Source organism: Symphodus melops, assembly GCF_947650265.1.
Source record: "Symphodus melops genome assembly, chromosome: 2".
NCBI lineage: Eukaryota > Metazoa > Chordata > Actinopteri > Labriformes > Labridae > Symphodus > Symphodus melops.
The window spans coordinates 14,784,177-14,795,614 of record NC_136692.1 but is presented as its reverse complement, the minus strand read 5'-3'; the positions used below and the strand labels follow the sequence as shown (position 1 = coordinate 14,795,614).

At 40.8% G+C, this 11,438-nt stretch overlaps 1 protein-coding gene across 2 annotated transcripts; it reads right to left on the bottom strand.

Moving 5' to 3' along the window:
• Positions 1-2,159: 2,159 nt before the first annotated feature.
• LOC306820210 (beta-1,3-galactosyltransferase 5-like) lies at positions 2,160-4,811 on the bottom strand. 2 transcript variants are annotated; one of them, XM_079337980.1, is made up of 3 exons: positions 4,659-4,811; positions 4,522-4,566; positions 2,160-3,547 (listed from the first exon to the last, which is right to left on the bottom strand). In XM_079337980.1, exon 3 carries the CDS (start codon positions 3,540-3,542, stop codon positions 2,577-2,579), a length of 966 nt encoding a protein of 321 aa, XP_079194106.1. In that variant the 5' UTR covers positions 3,543-3,547; positions 4,522-4,566; positions 4,659-4,811; the 3' UTR covers positions 2,160-2,576. The 2 variants fall into 2 exon arrangements, with proteins under 2 accessions (XP_079194106.1, XP_079194105.1); XM_079337979.1 differs by having other exon boundaries at positions 4,522-4,811.
• Between the last annotated feature and the right edge of the window lie 6,627 nt (positions 4,812-11,438).

The following is an 11,438-nucleotide window of genomic DNA, read 5'->3' as shown; positions in this document are numbered from 1 at the left end:
TGGATGTGAAAGACTGAGTGCAAGACTTTCAAAAGAGGTATAATTCAGCTTTGGTCGAGGATTGATTATAAGACCAGAATTAAAAATAGCTGCTACTCCACCACCTCGACCAGTGTCTCGAGCTATATGAGCATTCAAATGACTGGGAGGGGTGGATTCATTTAAACTAACATATTCATCCTGAGAAAGCCAGGTTTCAGTTAAACAAAGTAGATCAATATGATTCTCTGATATTAGCTCATTTACCAGGAGGGATTTAGATGCTAGGGATCTAATGTTTAGTAAGCCGCATTTAATTGTTAGATTTTTTTGCCAAATCGTATTTGTAGTTTTGATTTTGACTAAATTTTGATGATTTACGCCTCTTTTATTGAGGCTGGAATTGCCTATGACAGGTCTGGGGCGGAGAACAGACACAGTATCTATAGTATAAGTAGGGTTACAGCTATAAGAAGATCTAACTGAGTTACAGTTAGATTTACAGTCACAAGGACAGCTATAGTGGCAGGTAAACAGATCTAAAGGAAGCGCAGAGAAGTGTGTAAGACTGCAGCTCTGCATCCTGGTCTGAACTCTGATGAGTTGTCAGGGTTTGGGACTAATAAACTCTGCTACGTTTCTAGATAATAGAGCTGCACCAACCAGAGTAGGATGGATGCCATCTCTAGCTAGCAGACCAGGCTTTCCCCAAAAGGACTGCCAGTTATCTATGAAGCCCACATCGTTTACTGGACACCACCTCGATAGCCAGCGGTTGAATGAAGACATGCGGCTATACATGTCATCACTGGTCAAATTATAAATTTAAATATTGTCCCTACCTACTTTCTATCATTCTAGAGACAATCATAGAGGTTTAGTTAAGACTGTTGGTCTTAAGCCTCCTTCTGCCATGAGATTGAATAACAAGAGTTATAATATAATTTACACTCAAACTGTTTTTTTTTTACAAATAAAACAATGAGTTATTGGGACCGATCATGGATTTTCTACCGGGCAGTAAACATTTATGCTTCAAACGTGTGCATTTTAATAAGGCCAGCCTCAAGTGGACACCTAAGGAACTACAGCTATTTGCACACATTTCGTTATTGTTTGTTTTTACCTTCATTCATACAGGTAAGTCCAATTGAAATTGTGATTTCTTTTTTTAAGGGAGATCTGGCCTGTTGTTGAGTGTTTCACTTAGCTGCCCTAAGCTACCATGGCAGCCTGAATGTTGTCTTGTTCGGTTTTTTTTGTTTTTTTTTAATTATACATTAAATAAAACCTGGTTAGTCATGAGCCCAAATGACTTTCATATTCAAAGCTCATGTAAGTAACTTTTGGTTTGTGTTGATTTAGCACCCCCTTGAAAAAATCAGTACCACTTAAATCATTGCTGATTTTTATCTTAAACATATTGAAGTTGTGGTAGCAGTATTTTTCGACATTATTAAATCAAATATAGAAATAGTCTACATTCATATTGACAGTCTTGTTTGCACTTTTGAGTTACAAAGAGGCATCAGTATTATGTTCAGTCTATACTGTAGTTCAAACCAGCTTCTCTCCAGTCTCCCTCTTTTGCAATAATGGTCAATTTCAAAAAAAAAAAAAGAAAAGAAAAAAAGGCAAGATGGCTACAATTGGGCAGTCAGTTTGATGTTTTATTACATAAGTTCACCCACTACACAAAGATGTTGAAGTGGCTACATCCACTTCTTACATCCAATCTATGCTCCAGTCTTAAAGGTGTCTTTAAATCTATTGTTTATGCTTTTGTCTCAGATGTTACATTAGTTTCATGCATTTAGGGCACCGCTAACATACAACAAGTCACTATTTTTATTGACAGTGACGCAGGCTACTGTGCAGAAGTAATAGAAACATTTTCTGGAAATACAAAATCATATTCAAGTTATGCAAGAGTGGAAACTCACATTTGCAGTGAGTGCAAAAATGAGTTTTCTCCATTTTCAAGAAGTAGTCATAAGTGGCCTTTCTAAGCAGTACTGGCACATTTTGGATATCATCAAGTGAAAAGTAGAAGAAAAAAAAACATTCTCAACTATAATTCAGAATAAAAGAAATACTTAGCAAATTCCCCCTGAGAAATCCAGTGCATTTTTTTAAATCTTTCTTAAAGTAAGCCTGCCCTCTTGTGGAAGAAGGAGCAACTACAACTATAGAAAAAAAAAGGCTCACGTCTGCTGAGTGAGGAAGACGGAAGAGGAACTTCATCTCCATCACCAAAGCTGCAAAGAGGTTTCATTCTACAATCTCATGTCTTTATTTGATAACATTAAATTATTATTACATCGCACATCAGAGATCTCATTTTGAATGTACCAATCCCAAATTTGTAAAGAATTGTGCCGTAAGGAATATATGTGAATAAGTAATTTAGGATGATTTCAGAGGCGATATATAGTAACAAGCATTAAAAAAAAATAAATGAAAAAAAATCACACAAAATAAAAGGTCTCAATTAAAATGTAACCAAAATGTTTGTCAGATTCAGTGACAGCATCACATCGTGAGCCCAATCAGAACAAAAGAAGTCTTAACTTTAGTCTTTGTAAACCCGATGAGAATCAGCATTTAGCATCTGGCTGTCTGCTCCTCTCCCAGTAACTTGTCATCTGTGGGATGCTTGTCGTCGTCGTAGCGATCACTTTCGAGAGACTGCACATGCTCAGAGGATGTGCAGGGACGACAAGAAACAGCGTCTTTGCCGGAGGGTCTGTTGGGGAAATACCCAGGCGTTTCAGGCACATTCCCAGGTAGGCATCTTCTATATAGATCGGTTTAATGTGAGGAGAAACTTCCAGGATTTTTCTAGGCAGATCCATGGACATAACGTAGGCCATGCCCAGCGGATAAGGGGGGTACTCAGGCTCAGGAAACACGTTTTTAGGCATGTAAAACTTGTTGGACGGGTCTCTGAGAACTGCGCTGTGCCACCAGATCAGACCTGTCATGTAGTTTTGTTTTGAAATTTTTGAATCCAGTAGAAGTTTCACCAAATTCTGGACGTGGAGAAACATATCCGAGTCGATCTTCATGACAAAGGAGGCTTTGACACAGTAGGCTGACAGCCACTCCAGCATCATCATCGTCTTGATGGTCAGATTGTGGTAGCTGTCCTGGAAGTCACTCTGGATCAGGTCGTGGTGCTGTTGGTTCTCCTGTTTCAGCTTCTCCTGCAGCTGTTCATGCTCTGCTCCACCAGGTAGACCCAGTATAAAGAGAGTCTCCACCAGCTGACCCAGCACCATTTTTTCACTCCCCCACGTCCTCCTGATGGCATCTCGAGCAGCCACATCATAGGTTGCAACCGGGACCATCAGGACAAGAAAAGGAGTTGTGTCCTTACACGTTAGCGTTTCATCCATAATGAATTTGTAGTTTCTGGGATAGGGGACATGGTAATAGTCAGGTTCATTATCAGCTTCCCATGCTTCTGACTTCCTTTCAGAGTTGTAGTAAAATAGAAAGATTATCACTGCGCCAGAGATGAAGATTGAGATGTACTTTAAGTGTCTCCTCCATTTCTCCATTTAATCTACACAGAAAATGAACATGTTATATGATAGCAGCACATTCAGCAAGTATAATTCAGTTAATAAATCATTCCACAAAAATAACAATCATGTTGAATTTTTTAAAACAGTTATCAATTTCCAAGAAAATGGTGGCATCATATCAAATTTTACACTTAAAGTTTTAGCTGGTTATGGTGTAACATTGCAGCACTAATTTAGATATTAAATTAATAAGTCAGTGTTTAGCAAGATGAAATGTATTATTAATATTTATTATTTCATGGAAAAGTAGGGTCGTTTTCTTTATCTGATTTCTTTTTGCAGCCCAAGAGCGACCCCATGTGGGCAAATGATAAAATGCAGCTTTAAGGCATGTAGCCTATTGGTTGCTTTTCACTTTTCAGACGTCAACTATTTAACTACCAACTATTGAAGTTTAATGCCTAAACCATGTATCCAACATCCATCAAATAATTGTCTTGAAGTTGATCCCATGATTCTGATGCTAAGATCCCTCTGGCAACCCCCCCCCCCCCCCCCCCCCCAAAAAAAAAAAACAAAAAACAAACAAAAAAAAGCAATAACACTTAAAGGGATATAAAGCATAAAAAAGGAACACACGCTCTCTAAGTGATGAAATAGTAAAACTTATCCTCATAATCCCACGTCAGCCTTGTTAGAGCCTGAAATGTAAAAACTTCCTGAAATGTAATAACTAGCTGATAATGTAACAAAATGCTGAGCCAAAAACATAGAAACGTTTTGCCCAAAATGTATAAATGTGTTACATTATTAGGGAAAAAATATTGTGCCTTTACTACGTTTTGGGCTCAGCATTTTGTTACATTATCAGCTAGTTATTCCATTTTGGGTTTTGCTACATTCTTATTTATATTTTACATATTTTAAATTCTATTTCATAATTGGTAATTGCTTCTTATATTTTGTTCAACATTGGATAGCCTACAAATAACAGTAAACTGTCGCTACTTACCGCTAATTTCAGGAAGTAGGTCTCCTGAATCCTCTGAATGCCTTGCTGTTAACAATAACAATAATTTTTAACAGTGCAGAGGCTATAACTTGTGAAAGCACTACATTTGAAGTCTGAAGTAAAGACAGTAGCACAACCTTGACATGATGCCATCCAAGTCGTTATTGACACACGAGCATAACGTCCGTGACTTCCTGACAATAGGCAACAGTTCCCAGCAGTCCGAGCTCCGCCTCCACTCTTCATGCAACGATGAGAGCACGCAGGCAGAGGTTTCAGGTTCATAGAAAAGCGCTCAACCAGGATGGATTAAACACACGTAGAGACAAAATGGATTGTACAAATTATAGAATCACCTGAAAACACATTTGAAATCTTCTGAGAAGAAAGCGCTGCCATCAGAAAAAAAATAAAAATAAAATGAGAATGGGTATTGCAACAAATAGTTTATGTTGGAGATGTAACTCGGAAGAAGGCACGTATTTACACATGTTGTGGGAATGTTCTTTTGTTAACTCATTCTGGCGTGAAATTCTCTTTATAGAGATGATTTTTGAGAGATGGTTGGGATCTGATATACCAGTGCAACCAAAACTATGTCTACTGGGAGATAGATCTATGCTACCTAATATAAACAAAAAAACATTTGCCTTTGTTAAGATTGGTTGTATTACAGCTGCTAGAATGCGTATCTAGAAGTGCTCCAAAACCCCACAAGTGAAGGACTGGGCAGATGGAATTATCGAATTTGCATCATATAAAAATATGTTGGAAAGAATAATAAGGAAGGTGAGACACAGAGTTTGTGGGACCACTTCTAGATACATCTAAAAATGGACTGAGCCTGATGGACCTATAGATCAATGCTGATTTCCATGCACCTTTTATTTTAATTTTTATTTCCATTATGAGAAACTTTCGTTTGGTTTCATTTGTGTGGTAGCCAATGGTGCGAGCATAATGTAGGACAATCATAACTTTGCGATGTACAATGTTTGGTTTTGTTTTAAATTTTGAAAATCAATAAAAATCTGAATTACAAAAAAATATATATTCAAATATACATTCCCACTTTTAAGCTTCACTTTTTAAAGTTTGTCAACTGGCCTCTGTGTCAAAGTGTCATTGTATATGAATATTCATTTTTCAAAAGGCTATATTTCTCAATTAAATGCATGAATAAAGGTCAGTTCAAGGGTCTGACTTCCAATACTTGATTTATTTACAGTGAATTTGTAGCCTACATTATTTAATTTATTGAATAAATTCGATTCACTAGGAAAACTAGAACTAATGTAGATCAAATCATCTATGAACAGACCAGAAGTTGAACCCAAATATATAACAGCACAATTTAAACTCAATTAAATGATGAGCATAGATGTAATTTATTATCTAAAATCTTATTTCAGTTTAACTTAGGCTTACTCAAAACTTACATAGACCAAAGACTTTAAACAAAGGCTAATTAAGATCTGTACAATGTACATAAACACTTGTCCCTAAACACTTTTGAGCAGAAGTTGGAACCCTAGTCAGATTGTACTATTTAGGGATACCAAAAAACTGACAACAAGAAAGTGTTACCAGCTTTGCAGTGTGGCAGAGGACCAAGGCAGTCAACTATCAGGCATTCAAATGGCTGGCCATTAACTGGAATTGGATAAAGGGAAGCAGCCTGTATTACCAGATTTGGCTTATCTGTCAACTGACATGTGTGGCAGGCTTTAACAAAGGCAGAAATGTCCCTTTTTAAATGAGGCCAATAAAAATGACGGAGGACATTATCACAGGTTTTCTTTACCCCTAAGTGACCTGCAATGTCACCATGAGCAGTCTGGAGAACAGCTGCTCGTAATTTTGCAAGCAAAACAAACTGCAAAACTTCCTTCCCCACAAAACAATCCGCTTGAGGAACCCACTTTCCCCAGAAGCAAATGCTTCATAACTAGGGTCAATCTTTCTGCACTTCACTACTGGAGAAACAGTACACCAACAGTTAAAATGAGTTGTGCGAGCAAATTCAGTGTAGGCCTGTTTTTCTTTGTAAAGCAACAGCATTTTTTGTCGATATGCTTCAGGTACAAGCTCATATGCTCTCAGCACCACCCCTTTAACCAGCTGATAGCTACAACTATCACACCCTTTCATGAAATCTCAGCACCAATCTGAAATGACCAGAGACATCAAATGACTAAGAAACAGCCTTTGGCTCAGAGTTCAAGTGTACATTGCTCTAACTCAAACTGATGTTTAGACTGCAGCAGAATGGCCAACCCAACCCCAAAACCAGTTAAACCAGTAGCTAACTTTACCTATATCAGTTACATCAGGAAAAACATACCCTTCACATGAACCCTCCTTTTTGACTGACAAGATAAGTTGGCCTAAATGCTGAAAAAATAGTTCATGAAGTAGTTATCTTTTACAGTATTTACATTATAGTGTGTGCATAGATGATCATTTAAATTAAATCATATTATGTACATTCACAGATTCAGACTCACTTAACCCTAAGGTCTTTATGCATGTCAGCAGCATGCTAGCATGCTGATTTTCACCAAGATGGTGTATGGAAGTGCCCTCGAAAAATGCTCCAACCACCTCCTGTACAAAAATAACAAAAACAAAAAAAAAGTTCAACGGGGACAGCTAGTGGCCAACCATTGCTACTGCCTAACAGGAATTAAGATTTCTGATGACTGAGCAGCTTAAATAACACGTATGAAATACTTGAAAAAATGTAGGAACACTTGCAGAAATAAACATTGACAAGACTTCTCTGTCCCTGAATACACCAGTTCAATAAATCCTGTTTGAAACACTCCCTCAAACACTGTAAAAAAATAACAATCCCAGCATTAAACCTCCCGAACGAGCCCCCATTTGTTATCACTTGGCTCATTGCTGGTAACGAAAGAGGAAGACCACACCAAGTTAACCACTCAAAAGTATAGTTTAATTAACTAAAGTAACACATATACAGTTGTGCTCATAAGTATTCATACCCATACTAAAATTAACTAATTCTCAATTCTTTTCTACAATTAAGCTTGGATATTGCGGATACACCTATACTAAGGGAGACACAGTTGTTACACAACAATCCAGAACACATTTTAATTGGGCTGATGAGGATTATGTCATTTGTTATAGTATTTCTATTTTCACCCCTGTTCAAATGTATTCATACCCTTGTCCTTCTGAAGTACAAAGGTAAATATTTTTCCTGGTTCAGGTACTTTTTCACTCCATAGGTGTGTCCAATTAATTAATTAACAATTTAAAGTGAATATTGGTTGCCAGAAAGTTCACTGGCCCTATAAATTAAGGAGTATTGGTGAGACCACTGTCAGTTCATCATCAATGCCAGACTCAACACCATGGTCAAGCAGAAAGAACTGAGTGAGGACCTAAGATCCCGTATTGTAGAGGTGCACAAGGAAGGTTTGGGTTACAAAGCAATATCCAAGTGTTTTCAAGTCCATGCAGCCACAGTCCAGAGTATTGATAAGAAGTTTAAGGCATTCAACACAGTGAAGAACCTTTAAAGACCTGGAAGGAAGCCAAAAGTGTCAGACAGACTTGCCAGAAAATTGGTTCGGGCCGCCACCATCAACCCACGAATCACCACCAAGGAGATGTTGCAGGGTATCAGTGACAAAGGAAACAGTATCTCCAGACAAACACTCCAGAGGGCATTGAACAGGGCAGGACTCCATGGACGCCGACCATGGAAGACTCCATTGCTCAAGCCTAACCACACAAGATCGCGTTTTGACATCGCCAAAGGTCACCTGAATGAAGAAGAGGCCTTTTGGTTGTCGGTTCTGTGGTCAGATGAGGTAAAGATAGAGCACTTTGGGCACAGAGATGTCGCTTATGTTTGGCGAAAGAAGGGTGAAGCTTTCAAACCAAAGAACACAGTGCAAACTGTCAAGCATGGAGGAGGAAGCATAATGCTGTGGGGCTGTTTCTCAGCGAGTGGGACCGGTAACCTCGTTTAGGTGGATGGCATCATGAGGAAGGAACAGTACATCAGTACCCTCCAAGAGAACATCCGACAGTCAGCGGCAAAGCTTGGTCTGGGGCCACAGTGGATCTTCCAACTGGATAATGACCCCAAACATACCGCCAAAATGGTCAAGAAATGGTTTGAGGACAACACAGTCAATGTTTTGAAATGGCCAAGCCAAAGCCCCGACCTCAACCCTATCGAAAATCTGTGGAGGCAACTCAAGATGAAGGTCAAAGCAAGAAAACCAACCAATTTGCAGGTCCTGGAGAGAATTTCAAAGGAGGAGTGGGCCAAAATCCCAGTGGACTTCGTAGTAAACTACAGGAGACGTCTTGAATCTGTAATAGCAAATAAAGGCTATGCCATTGATTATTAAATCATGTTAGAAAGAGGGGTATGAATACTTCTGAACATGACATTTTTTGCCAATTTGTTAAATAAAGCTGAAATAAGAATGAAATTTGTCAGCAAGACATATGTTATATTTGTGAAAGCCTATTTCAACCTTTTTATGTAATTAGTTGGAGAATAAATGAATTTAGCAAAGAAATACACAAGCAATAGCAAAACGATGCAAGGGGTATGAATACTTATGAGCACAACTGTACATACGAAAGCCATCCAAACAGACATTAATGAACTGAGGTTGCAGCAGGTCCAGCTGAGAAGAGAGGGAGAACCTCTTTCAGGCAGGCCAAAATAACTTTAGAGGCCCCTAATGAGCTGACAAACCAGCTCCACCCACATGCCATCTCCAGTCACCTGGAGGAAACACACAATACAAAGACCAGAAACACAAAACAGGCAGTTTTGTAAATGGGAGGAAAAGGGAAGGGGGCGTCACAGCATAAATAAAGATCGAGTTATTTTTTGATAAGTGACTTTTTTCTTAATTAAAATTCTTCTAATTTTCAACACTACCAATAAGACAAAACACTAAACTAAAGAAGACTTGAGTGTACAGATGGCACTTTGATTTTGGTCTTCTGGTTATGACTAAAGAATGTTTAAATAATGCAAAAAAACACATTCGATTACTTCAGATTAGTTGACTTTACATTCAGATACACTTGTGTTTTTGAGTTACTGTAATTGGCACTTTTTACCACTAGGTGTGACCCTATTTACACAATGTTTAATTGGCTCAAACCAATAATGAACAGCATACTAAATTTCGACTTCCTAAGTCCCTCTGCAGAGAAGGTGATCAGCTGTAATCTATCTTCTGTCCACGACCTGTACACCTCCAGGACTCTGAGGCGTGCGGGTAAGACCGTGGCCGACCCCTCTCACCCTGCACATGGACTTTTTGAGACTCTCCCCTCTGGTAAGAGGCTGCGGTCCGTCCAGACACAGGACTCTCGCCACAGGAACAGTTTCTTCCCCTCAGCTATCAGCCTCATGAACACTGTCCCTGCCCTTCCCTGACATAACACAGACTCTCATCAGCCCAACAGTCAGAAAACATCACATTAATGTGAAGGCTGAAACTGTTTCTTTATGCGTTACATTAACGCTCACTGGAGTTTATTTTCTCTCATGCACCTTTTGTACATTTTGTTTTTTATTATTCTTTATAATTTTGATATTTTATCAATTCCATTTCATATATTGGTAATTGCTCCTCATATTTTACATTATTTAAGTACTTAAAGTAGCCTTGTATTTTCTTTCACACCAATACACTGGGCCTGCCGAGTCTGACCTGCTTCCTCCCCTGCCAGCACATCCAACTCACCACCAGGTGGTGATCAGTTGACAGCTCAGCCCCTCTCTTCACCCGAGTGTCCGAGACACACGGCCGAAGGTCAGATGACACGACCACAAAGTCTATCATCGACCTCCGGCCTAGGGAGTCCTGGTGCCACGTGCACTTATGGACATCCCTGTGCTCGAACATGGTGTTTGTTACGGACAAACTGTGACTAGCACAGAAGTCCAATAACAGAACACCACTCTGGTTCAGATCAGGGAGGCCGTTCATCCCAATCACCCCACTCCAGATCTCACTGTTGTTGCCCACGTGAGCATTGAAGTCCCCCAGTAGAACAATGGAGTCCCCAGTCGGAGCACTGTCCAGCACCCCTCCCAGGGACTCCAAGAAGGCCGGGTACTCCACACTCGGGCCGTAGGCCGAGACGACAGTGAGAGACCTGTCCCCTACCTGAAGGCGCAGGGACACGACCCTCTCGTTCACCGGAGTGAACTCCAACACCTGGCGGCTGAGCTGTGGGGCTATGAGCAAGCCCACACCAGCCCGCCGCCTCTCACCGCGGGCAACTCCAGAGAAGTAGAGAGTCCAGCCCTTCTCGAGGAGCTGGGTTCCAGAGCCCAAGCAGTGCATGGAGGTGAGCCCGACTATATCAAACCGGTACCTCTCAACCTCCTGCACAAGCTCAGGCTCCTTCCCCACCAGTGAGGTGACGTTCCACGTCCCAAACGCCAGAAGCTGCGTCTGGGGATCGGGTCGCAGAGGCCCCCGCCGTCGACTGCTGCCCGATCCACATTGCACCCGACCCCTACTGCTTCCTCTGTGGATGGTGGGTCCACAGGAGGACGGGCACGCGTCATCCTTTTGGGCTGAGCCCGGCCGGGCCCCACGGCCAAAAACCCGGCCACCAGGCCTCGTCCGGATGCCCCCTGGACGCCTCCCTAGGGAGGTGTTCCGGGCATGTCCCTCCGGGAGGAGGCCTCGCGGTAGACCCAGGACACGCTGGAGAGACTATGTCTCTCGGCTGGCTTGGGAATGCCTCGGGGTCCCACTGGGTGTCTCTGCTTAGACTGCTGCCCCCGCGACCCGGCCCCGGATAAGCGGCAGAAAATGGATGGATGGACCAATACACTGAGACAAATTCCTGTAAATTATCTTGGCAATAAAAGCAATTCTGTTTCTGAAAAA

Excerpts from the sequence above, each read along its gene's own strand:
- LOC306820210 (XM_079337979.1), bottom strand. The coding sequence starts at position 3,542 with ATGGAGAAATGGAGGAGACACTTAAAGTACATCTCAATCTTCATCTCT.